The following is a 15,244-nucleotide window of genomic DNA, read 5'->3' as shown; positions in this document are numbered from 1 at the left end:
TTATCGGGGTTTTGTATTGGGGTTTTATTTCTGTAAAGCCGCTCGGGACGGGTCAGTTGGGCGGCCTTATCAATTTTCTTAATGGAATAAAAATAAATAAATTACTAGATAAGAGAAAAAGTGGCGCCGAATCGGAGCGAGTGGCCAAGCATTAGCAAATTGTCAAGGGAAAGGTAAAAGACTCCAACAGGAGGACCTGCAGGTGGAGTTAAATGCCCAGGTAGCCATGAAAACCGCACAATCAAATCCCCTCTTTGACTTTTTTTTAAAAATCGTGCATGGGAATTGGGCTGTGATTATTTTATTTTAATTCTATTCCATTTTATTTTTTATTATTTTGTTGTGTTATATATTTTGTTATTTTTATTTCATTTATTTTTTATTTTATTATTTTAATTTTATTATTTTCCTGCCTTTACTATTTTTAACCAATAACTCAAGGTGTCGAACGTTTTTCTGACACGATTTTCCGACGCTCCTATTTTCCTCACAACAACAACCCGTGAGGTAGGTTTTGGCTGAGAGGGCGTGGCTGGCTTTCCTGCCTAAGGCGGGAGTAGAACTCACCGTCTCCTAGTGATTGGTCCAAATAGCCACTTGGCTATTTCAGGGCCGTGGCGGGATTTGAAACCTTGCTTTCTAGCTTGGTGCCTTAACTCCCAGCCGTGTGTTCGAATCCTCCATCTTGATTTTTTTTTTTTTTTTGGAAAACCAAGGGTGAAAAAAGGTTCTTGAGGATAAAAGCCCTTTCCAAGTTGAAAGAAGGGGAAAGGACACCCCTGAGTTAGATTTTGACGCAATTTCACACTAATTGAGATACCAATTTCTCTCAACGCTTCAGCGGGGAAGTGTTATTGAAGGTAAGTATCAGACTTGGGAACTTCTATAACTACCATTTTACCATGTTTAATTGTAAGAAGGCAACTTCCCATCGTTATGCCATGTGACTTCTGTGATAAATTGCATTTAATTTGCAGCGGAGGTGGAGGTGGAAGGAGGTGGAAGCAAATTGGAGAGAAAGGACGTGAGAAGCCAAGCGCATGAAGCAAGGAACACTCGGCCCACGTTTGGGAGGTGGACCCGTTCTCGAGCTTTCTCAGGGCTGAAACTAAGGCCCGGTTCCCATGACAGAAGCATAAAATCTCAGGGTTGAGCATCCCGGGCAAACCAGACCACCACAGTTTCTTCCCCACAAAGCGTAAGGACAAACTCTGGCACAGCAAAACACCTGAAATCCGCTGGCTCTGGGGTCAGGGAAAGAAACTTCTCATAACTGGAGGAAGAGCAGCTCCCCGGGGCGCATGCACGGGACCGCTGGGGACCAGAAGAGCGCGCTGGACAGCTGAGCTTCCGGTTTCCGGTGCACATGGTGTGGACAAAGACCACTTGCGCGCAGGGAGCTGCTCTTCCACTTTCCGGTGCTCCTGCGCGCGTGAAGACGAGCGGAACCCGGAAGAGCAACGGGCAATGGCTGGCAATGACTTTGAATTCTCTTTATAGCAGTTTACAGATAAAACTCAAAAGTTTTCTCTTCAAGTGCAATGGAAATTCCCATTTGTCTTTACAACCTGTAAATATTACTGGTCATCAAATCCGTATGTTATGGTTTCTGTTTCCTGAAAGAGCTCGAAATGGAGCTTCTAACTGGCATTCAATTTGGCCTGTCTCTTTTTCCTAATTGGAGCTGAACGTTTCGCCATCCCAGCCGGATCCACCAGCTTTAACAACCACACTTCCATTGTGTCACATTTTTCCAACAATGAGCATATAATAGAAGTCTGGTTGCCTTGCAATTTCCCCAAAGTTTTGCCCATCAATCTTAACAAAAACTACCTTGGTTTATGATCAAATGCGTAGATGAAAAGGCAGTTGTGTTATGCCAGGAAGGAAGAAAGGAAGGAAGGAAGGAGGGAGGGAGGGAGGGAAGGAAGGAAGGAGGGAGGAAGAAGGAAGGAAGGAAGGAAGAAAAGGAAGAAAGATAGGTAAGTAGGTGAGAGGGAGGAAGGAAGGAAGGAATAGGAAGGAAAAGGAAGGAAGATAGGTAAGTAGGTGAGAGAAAGGGAGGAAGGAAGGAAAGAAGGAAGGAGGGAGGGAAGGAAGGAAGGAAAAGGAAGGAAGATAGGTAAGTAGGTGAGAGAAAGGGAGGAAGGAAGGAAGGAAAGGAGGGAAGGAAGGAAGGAAAGGAAGGAGGGAGGGAAGGAAGGAAGGAAGAAAGGAAGATAGATAGACTGACTTTTAGCTCCAAAGAGCAACCATAATCTACATGGTCAAAACATCAAAAAAGCAAACTTAAACTGCGGTGTTAAAAATCCCTACAACTTTGTACTTTTGCCTTGACCTCAGAAAGCAAACCCACCTGGGGCCAGGTGAAGAAGTTGGTCAGGAGAATGCCTAAGTTTATCCCTCCTTTTCATGCCCAAAGAAGAGAACAATGAAGTTGATGGCATCTCCCCGAGGAAGAAGCCCAGGAGACTTGAGGGCTGTGATTGTGACAAGAAAGTTAACGACTCCCTTTGCACCTTGTTTGATCCTTCCAGAAAAACCAAAGTGGTTGACAACACCATCTCCCCGGTGGTGATTCCACCCCCATTAAAAAGTTCCCCAGGAGGCCCTTTCAAGGTTCAAATAAAGTCTCATATGAAGGCACAGAGTTGGAAAACTTCCTGGCCCAACTTTGCCAATTAAGGGTTCTCGACACTAACCGACTAATTAGTAACAAGCATTCCCTGAAGATGACACCAATTCGGTTCAGCTGTGACAACTAAGATCTTGTTGAGCAATGCAAGGACTTAATGAAAGCCAACAGCAAAGAGCAGGGATGGACAACTACAGCCCTTTTATGACCTGTGGACTTCAATTCCCAGCATTCCTAAGCCATTCCATTCCAGCATAGCTCAGGAATTCTGGGAGTTGAAGTTCACGGGATGCTAAGGGGCCACCCCGGTTGTAGAGATCGAAGCAGCTAAACAGGGAAGGGAGTTGTACCCTCCCCTTCAACCCATCGTTAATGTCCACCATGTGTGTCCACCCTCTTTTTTTAAACATTTTTTATTGAATAAAGCATAAAAACAATGAACGTGTGTGATTGTCCTGACAATCCCGTTTGTCATACATATCTATTGTATATATAACATATAATACATATTTACATAACATATACATTTGTACATTTCAACAAATTTCCATATTTCTAGTCTTCTAACAACCTTGTCTTATTTTAATTCTGAGTTCCTTTCTTTTTTCCCCACCATGAATGTATCCCATACATTGTAATATCCTTGTTTTTTATTGCCAAAATTAATTTGTCCATTTCAGCGCATATCCATATCTTTTTAATTACTTCGCTTTCATTGGGAATTTATCTTTCCACTTTTGAGCATAAACTAACCTTGTTGCCGCAATCACAGGCACATCAGTTCCTTATTGCATCTCTCTGCAATGATTCCCAGCAGGAAAAATACCACTTTATATACTCAACTTTAAGATGTGTCCACCATGTTTTTGAAGGACTTGGTTTTGTCTTCCACAAAGCCAAATCCTGTGGAGGTAATATCTTCCCTCTTTGGTGGGAAGGGAACAGCGTTCCATGCGCCTTCAGAGGCGTTTAGTCCTGTTGGCCACATGACCACGGAGATGTTTTTCTGTATTCTGTACAGAGGTGGATTTGTAAACTGTACAGATGCAGACAGATACCTCAACAAGACGTCCATAACAAAGTACATTTATTGGTGCATCGGGTATCCTCATAACTCACATTTGTGATGAAGTTCTTCTTTAATGACCAATCCTTTGCATATCTGTCTTGTAGTAAAAGATGGTGATCTCCTAACCCATCTCGTAGCGATAGAAAGCAGCTCCCGCGAGTTAGGGAGTTCAGGCAGAAGTGTGGAAAACTCCCCCAACCCATCGAGGGTCAATTTAGTGGCCAATCAGGATTACAGATGTGACCACGTGACGTGAACTACATTTCCCAGGATACCTTTAACTACATTTACCATGATGCATTCCCTTAAGGGGACAGCTCATAATTCCTAAGTAAGTATCCAATTCCCATAGACTGGCTGGGACAGCACAGACGTCTTCAGACAGCGCTGGCTCTTCTTCGGCTTTGAAACAGAGATGAGCGGCGTCCCCTAGAGCCGGAAATGACTAGCACGGATGTGCGAGGGGAACATTTACCTTTGTCTTTACGGCCTCCTCTAAGCAGTTTACAGACTCACCCTGTTGCCCCCAACAATCTGGGCCCTCATTTTACCATCTAATGATCCAAAAGAGGGTTGAAGACAGTATAGGAATAAATCTAATTCTGAGTTAAAATTCTTTCCATAATTATTAAAATTCTTCCCACAGTATCATCTCTGGAGATACTCAAGGATCCAAGTCAGGGTTGACCCAAAGGTGCTTTTCCAAAAGGCAACTGGACTTTCTTGATTTGTTTTTTTTGAAAACGTTTCTCATCCATTCTTCTTCTTCTTCTACTATGACTACTTCTCCTCCTCCTCTTCCTCCTCCTGCTTCTCTTCCCTCTTCCTCCTCCTCTTCCTCCTCCTGCTTCTCTTCCTCTTCCTCCTCCTCTTCCCCCTCCTGCTTCTCTTCCTCTTCCCTCTTCCTCTTCCCTCTTCCTCCTCCTCTTCCTCCTCCTGCTTCTCTTCCCTCTTCCTCCTCCTCTTCCCCCTCCTGCTTCTCTTCCTCTTCCCTCTTCCCCTCCTGCTTCTCTTCCTCTTCCCTCTTCCTCCTCCCCTCTTCCTCCTCCTGCTTCTCTTCCTCTTCCCTCTTCCTCCTCCTCTTCCCCTCCTGCTTCTCTCTCCCTTCCCTCTTCCTCCTCCTCCTCCTCTTCCTGCTTCTCTTCCTCTTCCCTCTTCCTCCTCCTCTTCCCCCTCCTGCTTCTCTTCCTCTTCCCTCTTCCTCCTCCTCCTCCTCTTCCTGCTTCTCTTCCTCTTCCCTCTTCCTCCTCCTCTTCCCCCCCCCCTCCTCCTCCTTCTGAGGTGGGTCCCTTGGGAATCTCAAGTTTGGAGTGGAGGACAAGATCTACTTTTGTTTCCCAGCAGCTGACATTTCAAGCCCTTCGCTTTGGATCCAGGCACCCGCGTGTATATTTTTAACTCTTAAGAACATGACCCCTGATAATCCTAGGCAAAAAAGGTGTCCTCCCATCAACCCTAAATCTCTCTAAAAGTCATGTCTCCTTCGAGCTGATCTGCACGGAGGGTGGACGAGGATTAAAGTGGCAGGGAAGGTGAATTGGAACCTTTTCCCCAGTCAGGTTCAGGCCCTGTGCTGGAACTAAATATTTCTTGGTAGATAACAGAATAACAGAATTGGAAGGGACCTTGGAGGTCTTCTAGTCCAACCCCCTGCTCAAGAAGAAGACCCTCTTCCATCCCAGACCATTGGCTGACCATGGAGCACCCACAACTTCTGGAGGGGAGCTGTTCCATTGATCAACTGTCCTCACTGTAAGGAAATTTTTCTTTAGTTCTAGGTTGCTTCTCTCCTTGATTAGCGTCCATCCATTGCTTCTTCTACCTTCAGGGGCTTTGGACAATAAGTTGATCCCCTCTTCTCTCTGACAGCGCCATCAGTTGAGACTTTCAAGAAGAGATTGGACTGTCATTTGTCAGAAATGGTGTAGGGTCTCCCGCTTGGGCGGCGGGTTGGACTAGATGGCCTACAAGGTCCCTTCCAACTCTGATTATCTGTATCAGAGCCCCTCAAATATTGGAAGACTTCTCTCACGTCCTTCTTTTCACTAGACTAGCCATACCCAAATATGGCAACTGTTCTTTGTATGTTTTAGTCCCCTAACCATCTTTGTTCTTCTTCTCTGCCCTCTTTCCGGAGTCTCAACATCTTTTTTATATTGTGGCAACCAAAACTAGATGCAACATTCCAAGTGTGGCCTTTCCAAGACTTTATAAACTGGTACCCAAGAAGACCCCGATGCCAGGTGAGGCCAAATAGTCCGCTTATGCTCACCATGGCCAACCAGATGTCTTAATGGGATAAAACAGAATGTCAATGCATGCATACACACATGTGTATACACAGAGAAAGATGCGCAGATATAAAACACAGTCATAAAAAAAATATAAAAACCACATCCTGGTTGGATTTACTATCTTAGAGACTATTAATACCAAGATGATTATATGGTTTTATTATTTTACAATATGCTGTTCTTGGTTATTTGTCCCCAAGTCAAGATATTATTAATATTATAGAGTAGAATTTTTTATTGGCCAAATGTGATTGGACACACAATGAATTTGTCTCTGGTGCATAAGCTCACAGTGTACGTATAAAGAGCAAGTCATAAGTCATAATCATAATAATTATGAGAGGAGGTCATATCATGGTCATATTATGAGGGGTCATATCAAAGGAGGAAATTCTAGGATAAATTCAGTCCAGAAAACCTAAGACTTTGCAATTTCCTTTAAAAAAAAATATTTATTTTTATTCTGAAGTTAAAATACAAACTTCAACAGAAAAAAGGAAACAAAAATAAAGCAAAACTGGACAAGATAAAATATACATGAAAAATAAATAATAATTAAAAACCCAAACATACACATTCATTGTCTCCCTTAGTTAAATACTGATAAATACATCTCCACAATAATAATTCCCCTCCCTTGCAAAACAGGCCTACAGTTTATAAACTTCTACAGCCCTCTTTGGCCAGCTAATTTGACCTAACCTCTATTTACTTTCTTAAAACACACACACACACACATTAACAAGTAAAGCCAACAGCAAAATTAAACTTTAAAGCTCTCTGTTTACAACCTGTTCTTGTAATTTACACACAGACACAGTCCACAACGGCTTCTAATCTACCATAAACCATTGCAATCATTATCTTTGATCTATCCAGGATCAAACATATTTGATGGAGTCTTAATAATAAAATCACATGAGGTTGAGATTTCCCAAGAAAACAGCTGAGCGATAGGTTTGTCTGTCCTTCGCAGGAAGTGGATGACACCTACTTTCCAGAACTTTCCATCCTGGTTTGCATCCCCTTATGTTGGTGGGCAGGGTGTGATCTTGGGAGCTCGGGTATATAAGCTGGAAAAGAGACCTTGGTGATTTAGAGGATTTCGCCTTCTGATTGGATCCCCCATTGAAGGTGAGAGCCATAGATTATAGAAAGAAGAGTGAATGATGTCATGAGAGAGAGAGACAGAGACAGAGAGAAAGAGACAGATAAAGAGAGAGACAGAGAGAAAGAGAGTGAGATAGATAGAGAGATAGATAGAGACAGAGAGAAAAGAGCTGAGACAAATAAAGAGAGAAAGAAGGAGAGAAAGAGAGAGAGAGATAGAAAGAGAAAGAGAGAGAAAGAGAGAAAGAGACAGAGAGAGAAGAGAGATTACAGCATATTTGTACTTATAACTGCTGTGAAAAATATCAGAAAGAGACAGATAGATAAACACACACACACACAGAGAGAGAAAGAGATTACAGCAGATCTGTACTTATAACTGCTGTGAAAAATATCAGAAAGAGACAGATAGAGAAAAAGAGAGAGAAAGAGAGAGAGAGAGATTATTACAGCATATTTGTACTTATAATTGCTGTGAAAAATATCAGAAGCTCCTTCTTCCTACCTTTTTTTTCTTTTCTATTTTTCTTTAGTCTTTCCCCATCCTCTTTCTTTTCTTTCTTTGTATTCGTTTATATTAGTTTTCAACGTTCCCGTTTAAAAGTTTTAATACTAATAGCAATTGCTCCAGGGATACTTCGGACCCCCCGGCCATGTCTGTAGGTCTTGTGCTCTGATCAAGTGGGGTCTCCACAAAATCAGGGCGATATCTAGATGCAAAACCTTCACCACCTTTAAAAAAAACCCCCACAGCTTGAAATCTTTCAACCTCCTTTGCAAGAATTCCAGGACAAAAAGGTACAAGAGACTTTTTATTTGACCGATGAGGCACATCAGAGCACCTGATGTGTTATAAAGCCCAGGAAAGTCCCGTGTCTCTCATAACAGAGGTGGATGGTTCTCATTGTCTGTGTTTCTGGTATTTCTTTGTCCATTTTTGGCAGCCAGTTCATGGGATTAAAAGGAAGGGGGGAGGGAATTGCTTTTCTTGTCCGTAGAAGAGATGAAGAGATACGGAAGAGGAAAATCAAGATTGTGGGGTCAGGGTGGGCTTAAAACTTCAATCCCTTCCATTTAGGTGTTGAGTTCATTGGGCTTGAGGATTAGCTAAGGGTCCCTTCTCCAAATTCTTCTCTGAGGTGGCCTGCTCCGACTTGACACCCTCCTTCCATCCTGGATCACACCTGCTGTGGCCCAGATCTTAATGGTCACAGAGGGAGGAACCCACCACGAGAGCCAGAAGCTCAGAATCCACCTTTGGAGAATTACAGGCTGTGATTCCTGGCAGACCGGGGTCTCTACCCATCGCTCAGGGTAGTATTTGGGGAGGGGGCTGCAATACAGAGATGAACAGGCAGGATTCACGGTTGAGACGAGTGCTGGGTTCTTCCTTCTGAGGGAGGGACACCCAAAAAAGAGGGTGACCTGGTGTGGTTGGAGGACATTCAAGGTTCTTCTCAACTTCTGTTTCCCTCCTTAGGTTTAGAGATGCTTCTCATCACTTGCTTCATCTTTGGCCTCTTGGGCAGCCTTACCTGGGCAGGTGAGTTGTCGCCAGCAAAGTTGAGATATCCCATGGGTCGCCATTTATCTAGTCCTTGGCTTATTTTAATGTTTTATTCTTAATGGGGGAGCCTCTGCTTCTAGCTCTGATCCATTTAGATCAATCCAGAAAGGCACTGGAGTTACAGAAGGCCTCCAGGTCTCATTATATGGACACTGAGTACTGGTACCTGCAGGATGAGGTTGACATACCTCCACTAAACAGGACCTGGGCCATTTTACATGCCCTGGGTCACATCTGGCCGTTTGGTTCTCTCTGTCTGGCCCACGTGAGGTCAGTCGGAAATTAGACACCAGACGGAAATACCCCATGCACGCGATACAATTGCATTGCTTTTATCCTGAGGACAACTTTTTATTTTCAATTTAGGTATGTGGGTGCCTTTGTGCCTAGAGACCTTTATAGCCCTGTTGGTTTGGTCCTCCACAACAGTCGCAGTTTCTTATGTGGCCCCTTGGGAAAATTAATTGCCCATTGAACACAAGAGCCATAATACAAGGAAAATAACACATGTTCAAACCAACGGTATATTATGACTTTTTCAATTACAAATATCAGACCGATAAAAATCCATCCTAATTCCAATGGACTCATTCAGTTTGTCCCTCCTTCCAGCTTACCTTCATGAACTAAAGCCTTTTTCTTCTCTCAAATTATAAACGTCTCTTTGGCTCAAGGATTTCTCAACGTTGTTGTGAGGAAAAAGTCCATTTTTAATTCTCTTTTCCGAGCAGGTCCACATGGTCGGACTGTCTGTCCTTTGGGCACCTTGGCCAACAGAGACGGAAGCCAGTGGTATTGCTACAAGTTCTATGAAAATCGGCTCACCTTTCAAGAAGCTGAGGTAACTAACTGGAGGTACCTCACCTGCGGTACCTCACCTGAGCGGGAAGAATTGCCTTAATCTGGCCCAGAGTTTTTCCAAACTTCACAAGGCCCAAAAGTTTGTGTCATTTTTTTTTAAATGAAGAGCATCTGCTGTATGATTTTCTTTTTTTAAAAAAGGATGAAAGTCTTCAAGAAAGAGTAAAATAAAATATTTTAATAATTCTGTTGAATTCCTGTTAGTTAAACGGGATTAATGGGTTGGCTCTACTTCAATATCTGAGTGAAATCTGTCAAAGGAAGTAAAACTCGAATGAGATATCCAACTGCTTCATTTAAAGGAGATTGAATATTGTGTGATTCAACATGTTGTGCAACTCAGCTATTGCCTTGTCCATGTTGTGGGAACAAGGCCAACAATCACAGGGTTAACAGGTGTGTCCCCCCTTAGCAACCATACACAGTTATGACAGTGGCGGAAAGGTATCTTTAGGGCCAATCCTCACATTTATGACAGTGGCCATTTACTTAGCAATTGTTTGGCTAAATGACTGAATTGCCAGCCCCAGTTGTGGTTGTTAAATGAGGGCCTTCGAAAATTCAAGCCACGTTGCTTCAGAGTGACCCCTTGTCTCTCAGAGTGTCTCTTTATTTCCACACACCAACACACACCTCCTTCCCTCTTCTCTCTCCCCGCACCTTGTTTGCATGTCCCAGTTTTTTATGGATATCCCACTTCTGATGCCACTTTCACGCCTCACTCATAAGCACGAGAGTCATCTTCCCCAATATATATATTTTTCTTTATTTTTCCTTGTTGGGCAAGAAAGTCATGCTCTCATTTGCAGCTCCTCTTAGAAGAACTTCTACTGCAGGACATAGCTGAGAGGACCTTGTCTGACTAAACTGCAAAATTCCTGGGTTGGGAGGTTTGGTGTCAGGATTCTGGCAGTTACCCCATTTAAATCCTGAGTGTCAAGCCAAACTTCCAAAACTTCAAAAGGATTTATTGGGAGTTATCAGGTCCGGCACTGCCTGGGTGTAGCTGACTCTGAGTCACATCATCCATTGTCACCTCTGACCCTGGTTTTCCTCCACCCTCTGGGTGTATCGTAATTCATATCCTCCAATGGGACACATCCATAGCCCAGAGCCATCAATCAGGCTCTCCAGTTAGAATTTTGCACGGCAGAAACTTCAGTCACCTGGTTACTATCTTTGAAAAACTATGTATGGAATGCACTTTCGATTTCCAAGCTGCCGCACTGCTCCCCCCTCCCTTTCTGTTGGCAACTCAAAAAAAGACAATAGAAATATTTTATGACTTGACATTTGGATTGTAGCAGACCTGCTATGGACAACGTGGTTTGTTGGCACTAAGATATTTTCGGTTCTTTTCTCTTTGCAGGGAATGTGTCAGGAAAAATGGAGAGGTCATTTAGCATCTTTCAAATCGGACAAGGACTTAAAATTAATTGGCGCCTATGTCGCTAGACAAAACATTGAGAATGAGTTTGTCTGGATTGGGCTCCAACGGGATGAAGGGTCCAGTCTGGTGAGTACTCGGTCCTCCTGTCTCTGAGCAAGTAGCAGATGTTTCCATATGGATATTTCTTGAGTAGTGATTGATGTCGTCCTCGAACAGCCCATCAACCATCTTCCATCTCCATTCCCTGATGTCAGTTTAGACACAACACCAGCCCATTGCTGCTCCTGACCCGAGGGGACGCGAGGACAAAGGACCCCAAAGCCAGCAGCCCAATTCCCCTTCAGATCACAAAGAAGCAGGTCTATAGTCAGGGAGGGATTTCTCCCTGCGGGATCCTTTTTCATAGCTAATAGGATTTAGTCCAAGTTGATCTAAATCGGCTCAGTGTTTTTCGATATGAAAACCACGTTTTCTACCAGGGAAGAAGGAAGAGGAGGAGGAAGGGGCGGGGTTGGAAGCTGAAAGGGATAGAAAAATACGGTCAGGAAACACCTTCAGGTCCTCAGGTTTTAGTTGATGGCTGGGAGGAACTTTTGTGAATTGTCCCTGAGAAATCCTGGAGGGGGGTGGAAGTGCCAGTTGGCTCGGAGGAGGAGAAACTACGCCCCTGTCTTCAAGGGGGGGGGAGGCAAAAATGCAGCTGCAGACAGTCTGATATTGATACCTGGGGAGATTCTTGAGGAGATGATAAAGAGATCGATCGCAATGTCATAACTGTCAGGTATACATCCTGCCCAATGATCTCCCTCCTACTGTTTCCTCAGATAGTTTAGTGGATTATGGTCGTGCAGCAGACGTCATATATCCTGATTTCAACACGGCCTTTGAAAGCCGACAGGACTCCAGTAGACGGCCAATCCCCAAGCTCAGGGTGTCTCACGGGATCTTGAGAATGAAGGGAAACTCAACGTTATCCTGACAATTAGATTCCCAATCATGTGCAGTTGGGAGAGATCTGGAGATCCTTTATTCTGGTCTCCTGCTCTTTGAAGATACCACAACTCACCACAACTTTCTCTTCTCCGAGACAAACCCATGTCGTGTTTGCCACCCAAAGTTCTCCCCGAGTTTTCTTTCTAAGCCCCTTTTTCATCTTGATTGCTCTGGAGACTCTTCCGGTTGTCGAGGCTCTTCCTGAAACACAGTCGCCAGAACTGGACACCGCAGGAATTAATCCCGGATCTTGGGCTCGTCTAGATTTCCATCGTTGCTTTGAATGCAGACGGGGCGGGAGGGTTAAACTGGCCTGGACAATAACCTTGCGGCTCTTGTTCAGTTGCTAAGTCTTGCCCGACTCTTGGGCACCCCGCAGACCACAGCCTGCCAATCCTCCCCCACCCCCGCCCTCCACCCTCTCCCAGAGTTTGCCCCGGAGAGGAGACCGTAGGGTGGGGTGTCTCAGCCTTCCCCCTTTTACGAGCCCTAGACTTCCACTCTCACGTTTCCCCAGAGGGGGTAGAAGTTGGGGAGTTGAAGTCCACACCCCTTAAAATGACCAGAAAGGCAGCCCTAGAGACAGAGCTCGCCCTCAAAGGAACCGGAGAGTGAGGCAGACGGTCTGAACGCAACAGTCGGAAATGCAAAGTTCTTTTCTTAGGAAGTAAAAACTAAAAGCACCAGAGTCACACGAAGGAGACCTCCTGGCTGGGATGCGGCTGCAAAAAAAGGACGAATGTGATTTTAGGTTACATCCACAGGAGTAAAATCCCCCCCTCCCCCGAAAAGGGAAGTAACTGTTCTATGGGGTCCTTGATCCTCTCCCTCTCCCTCCCTCCCTCCCTTCCTCTCTCTCTCCTTCTCCCTCTCCCTCTCCATCTCTCTCCCTTTCCCTCTCTCTCCCTCTTTCTCCCTCTCCCCCCCTCTCTCCCTCCCCGCCCTCTCTCTCTGCTTTCTTGCAAAGACTTTTCTTGCAAAACTTTCATGACCCAACTAGGTAATAGCTTCAGTGCTAGAAGGGAGGGGGGTTGCTCCATGGCCCTGCCTGTGCTGGTGGGAGTGGGCTTGGTGGCTCCGTGATTAGGCTGTTCCTTACTTGGTTTGTCTGAGGTGGGAGTTCCTGGATTGGGGGATTGTTTATTTCTTTGATTGTAAAGTCAGAAAACCCCACAGTCCCTCCTAGCACTGATGATGCTTCCTAGTTGGGTCATGAAAGGCCTGCAAGAAAACCACCAAGCTCAGAGAGCACCAAGGACCCCACAGTCGTCCTTCCTCCTCCTCCTCCCCCTCCCCTCCCCCCCCCACTCCCTCCTAGCACTGATGATGCTTCCTAGTTGGGTCATGGCTCAAAGGCTCAGGGGACCTTGGGTTCTGGGCACAGCGAGGCCGGTAGCAACAGCGCTTGGACTTACCTACCGCTTCCTGCATCCCAAGAGCCTCACTGAGTCTCTGTAATGGGCGTGAGGGGCCTGCTTTGCACAAAAAACCTATTTAACAGGACTTCCCCCTTTGAATTAATTTGAGCTGAATTCAGAATCGGAAACTAAAATTCTCTATCTCTCCCCTCACCCCCCACCCCGTGTCCCCCACTCACCCACTTCAAAATGCTTTATTCCGCATGGTGCAGTATACTGGATGGCGCTGGATTGATGGATCACTAGACACGTACAGGAAATGGGCCTTTCGCGAACCCAACAATGTGTCTCAGAAGGACTATTGCGTTGTTCTCTATGCTTCATTCGGTCAGTATGAAAACCCTTCATTTTTTTGTGTGGTTGGAGTTTGCACCCCTAATTCCAGGAAAGCAGGGGAGGGGGAGAGAAGGGAAGACAGAAAGGGAAGGGAAGGGAAGAGAGACATCCATATAGTTCCTGGGAATAATGCTTAAATTAAAAGAGACTTTTTCTGGGGTGGCTGATTTGGAAAACCTTAACAGGCAAAAGTTAGGCATTTCCAGAGCCTCACAAAATGGCAGTTCACCATCTCGGCATTTGTCGCAGCGGCAACCTCGTCTAACTGCTTCTTTCTGCTATTATTCCTCATTCACTCTCAAAGCTGGAGAGGTTTGTGGATGCTTGGTTTCATTTCAGACATGGAGATTTCCATGGCCACCCAGCTCAATCGGGGGGATTCTGGGTGGCCCACAGCACCAAAAATAAACATACAACCTAAAACATGGACTGTATTTCGTTTCAAAAAGTAAAGCCAGGTGTGCAAAACAGCCATCGGAATAGAATCGATCAATGCAGTGTTTTTCAAGATGGGCAAATTTAAGAAGTGAGGGTTTCAGCTCCCAGAACCCCCCAAGCGGAGACCCAAATCTCAACTCCTTTGCAAAAGAGATGGCTCAGCTTATAATATCTGGTTCTCAGCTCCCAGAACCCCCCAAGCAGAGACCCAAAGGCTGGAGGGAAGGGCCAAGTCTTAGCTGCCTTTATGAAAGAGTCGGGTCTGTCGTAGCTGAGCAGGAAGATTGTTCTAGAACAGGGAGGCAGCCACCGAACATGGACCTTTCCTAGATCCCACCAGAAGGCAAGGCGTAGATGAGGGGAGCTGCAGTATATGACACCCCACCTGTAGGAGAGCAGCAGGCTGAGCTGGAAGGCGGAGTTAAACTTGTCATCTGTTTGAAGTCTTTGCGTTGCCACTAGAGACCCAACTCCAGCCCCCTTGAATTCTGTTGAGCCTTACTTAGTGCCAATTTGGCTTTGACCGTTAGTTGACTAGATTCTTGTAGATTGGAGCTATTTGTGCATGACACGCGCCCCCCATGAGTGGACAGGCAGATGTATTTGAGAAAAGATAGTCTGCTAGTGGCCCAATCCTATGCCACATCAGGCTCTAAAGGCTGACGCACCACCCATCTTCCTTTCTTTCAGGGCACCTGGATTGGTCTGATATAAGCTGTAGCAGAAATTTTCCTTTTCTCTGCAAATGGAAGCCCGCGTAAGCCGAGTCTGGAGATGGAGTTAGAGGGGCTCCCCGTGGATTGGACACCTGAGCTGAGATCTTTGGGTTCCACCTTCTCTGTGTGCAAAACCTCTTTTCCACAAAGGCCAACTGAATGCCAAGCAGTTGGTTCCTTGCTTCTCTTCCTCTCTTTCTGACGAACGTGGCCCTCCCTCGATAATAAAGTCTATCGCTCTGCCTTTGTCTTGAGTTTGGCCTTTCTCTCCCGGGAGGCCCAGGGCCCCTGCTGAATAAATCTCAGGGGGAAGAGGGGGTCGTATCTACAGTTGACTTTCTGGGCACAAAACACCCAATGCAACCTTATCGGCTCCTCTCCTGGGGTCCTTCTCTCCCACCCAGGGGTGGGCTTCAA

At 45.3% G+C, this 15,244-nt stretch overlaps 2 protein-coding genes across 3 annotated transcripts in view; both read left to right on the top strand.

Annotated features, from left to right (window-relative positions):
- The window catches only part of ARSA (arylsulfatase A), a 175,799-nt gene that overhangs the window by 120,028 nt on the left and 40,527 nt on the right, over positions 1-15,244 (top strand). The window lies entirely within an intron of this gene.
- On the top strand, positions 5,444-15,070 carry LOC113455061 (C-type lectin lectoxin-Lio2-like). 2 transcript variants are annotated; one of them, XM_087935409.1, is made up of 7 exons: positions 5,444-5,947; positions 6,975-7,132; positions 8,589-8,651; positions 9,407-9,516; positions 10,906-11,052; positions 13,550-13,664; positions 14,802-15,070. In XM_087935409.1, exons 3-7 carry the CDS (start codon positions 8,597-8,599, stop codon positions 14,870-14,872), a joined length of 498 nt encoding a protein of 165 aa, XP_087791535.1. In that variant the 5' UTR covers positions 5,444-5,947; positions 6,975-7,132; positions 8,589-8,596; the 3' UTR covers positions 14,873-15,070. The 2 variants fall into 2 exon arrangements, with proteins under 2 accessions (XP_087791535.1, XP_087791534.1); XM_087935408.1 differs by lacking the exons at positions 5,444-5,947; positions 6,975-7,132 and adding an exon at positions 7,721-7,998.

The sequence above is a fragment of the Pseudonaja textilis genome, chromosome 5 (assembly GCF_049901715.1).
Source record: "Pseudonaja textilis isolate UNSWEBS1 chromosome 5, rPseTex1.2, whole genome shotgun sequence".
NCBI lineage: Eukaryota > Metazoa > Chordata > Lepidosauria > Squamata > Elapidae > Pseudonaja > Pseudonaja textilis.
The sequence above is the reverse complement of the archived record's forward strand: the minus strand, read 5'-3'. Positions and strand labels throughout refer to the sequence as shown.

Coding starts and splice junctions, on each gene's coding strand:
- LOC113455061 (XM_087935409.1), top strand. CDS start 8,597: ATGCTTCTCATCACTTGCTTCATCTTTGGCCTCTTGGGCAGCCTTACC. Junction 8,652..9,406: donor GGGCAGCCTTACCTGGGCAG/GTGAGTTGTCGC, acceptor TTTTCCGAGCAG/GTCCACATGGTCGGACTGTC. Junction 11,053..13,549: donor GGGATGAAGGGTCCAGTCTG/GTGAGTACTCGG, acceptor CGCATGGTGCAG/TATACTGGATGGCGCTGGAT.